The following is a 794-nucleotide window of genomic DNA, read 5'->3' on the forward strand; positions in this document are numbered from 1 at the left end:
TCCTCCAGGCCTAAGTGACTGCCTCCCTTGACTAGAGGCCCATGCCTCCCTCCCCAGCCTCAAATCTCACACCCTTCTTCCCACCATTTAAACTGTAGGACACAGACTGGTGGAAAAGCAGAGGGAGCCATCTGCTAAGTTGTGGTGAGGTCGCTCTGTATGATCTCCAGGGTTTTGCAACCACCTCCGCCTGCTTCCCCAGAGCTCAGCCTTCCGCCCCAGCTCCCCCAGCCTCTCCTCCTATTCCTGCAGCCTCACCTCCTGCTCCTGCATCTTCTCCTCCTGCTGCCACAGCCTCATTTCCTGCTCCCACATCTTCTCCTCCTGCCTCTGCATCTTCTCCTCCTGTTTCTGCATCTTCTCCTCCTGCTCACACATCTTCTCCTCCTGCTCCCACATCTTCTCCTCCTGCTCCTGCATCATCTCCTCCTTCTCCCAGATCTTCTTCTCCTGCTCCCGTATCTTCTCCTCCTGCCTCCACATCTTCTCCTCCTGCTCCCGCATCTTCTTCTCCTTCTCCCACAGCTTCTCCTCCTGCTCACACATCTTCTCCTCCTGCTCCCGCATCATCTCCTCCTTCTCCCACAGCTTCTTCTCCTGCTCACACATCTTCTTCTCCTGCTCCCGCATCATCTCATCCTGCTCCCGCATCATCTCCTTCTGCTCCCATATCTTCTCCTCCTGCCGCCATATCTTCTGCTCCTGCTCCCGTATCTTCTCCTCCTGGCTCCACATTTTCTCCTCCTGCCTCCGCATCTTCTCCTCCTGCTCCTGCCTCTTCTTCTCCTGCTCTC

The 794-nt window shown here is 56.3% G+C and overlaps 1 protein-coding gene across 1 annotated transcript in view; it reads right to left on the reverse strand.

Annotated features, from left to right (window-relative positions):
* The window catches only part of LOC105516916 (golgin subfamily A member 6-like protein 1), a 65242-nt gene that overhangs the window by 32452 nt on the left and 31996 nt on the right, over positions 1-794 (reverse strand). Inside the window, 1 exon segment of the mRNA XM_011949260.1 lies at positions 224-786. Within this exon segment, the coding sequence (XP_011804650.1) occupies positions 224-786 (563 nt within the window).

The sequence above is a fragment of the Colobus angolensis genome, unplaced genomic scaffold (genome assembly GCF_000951035.1).
Source record: "Colobus angolensis palliatus isolate OR3802 unplaced genomic scaffold, Cang.pa_1.0 Scaffold294, whole genome shotgun sequence".
Taxonomy (NCBI): Eukaryota; Metazoa; Chordata; class Mammalia; order Primates; family Cercopithecidae; genus Colobus; species Colobus angolensis.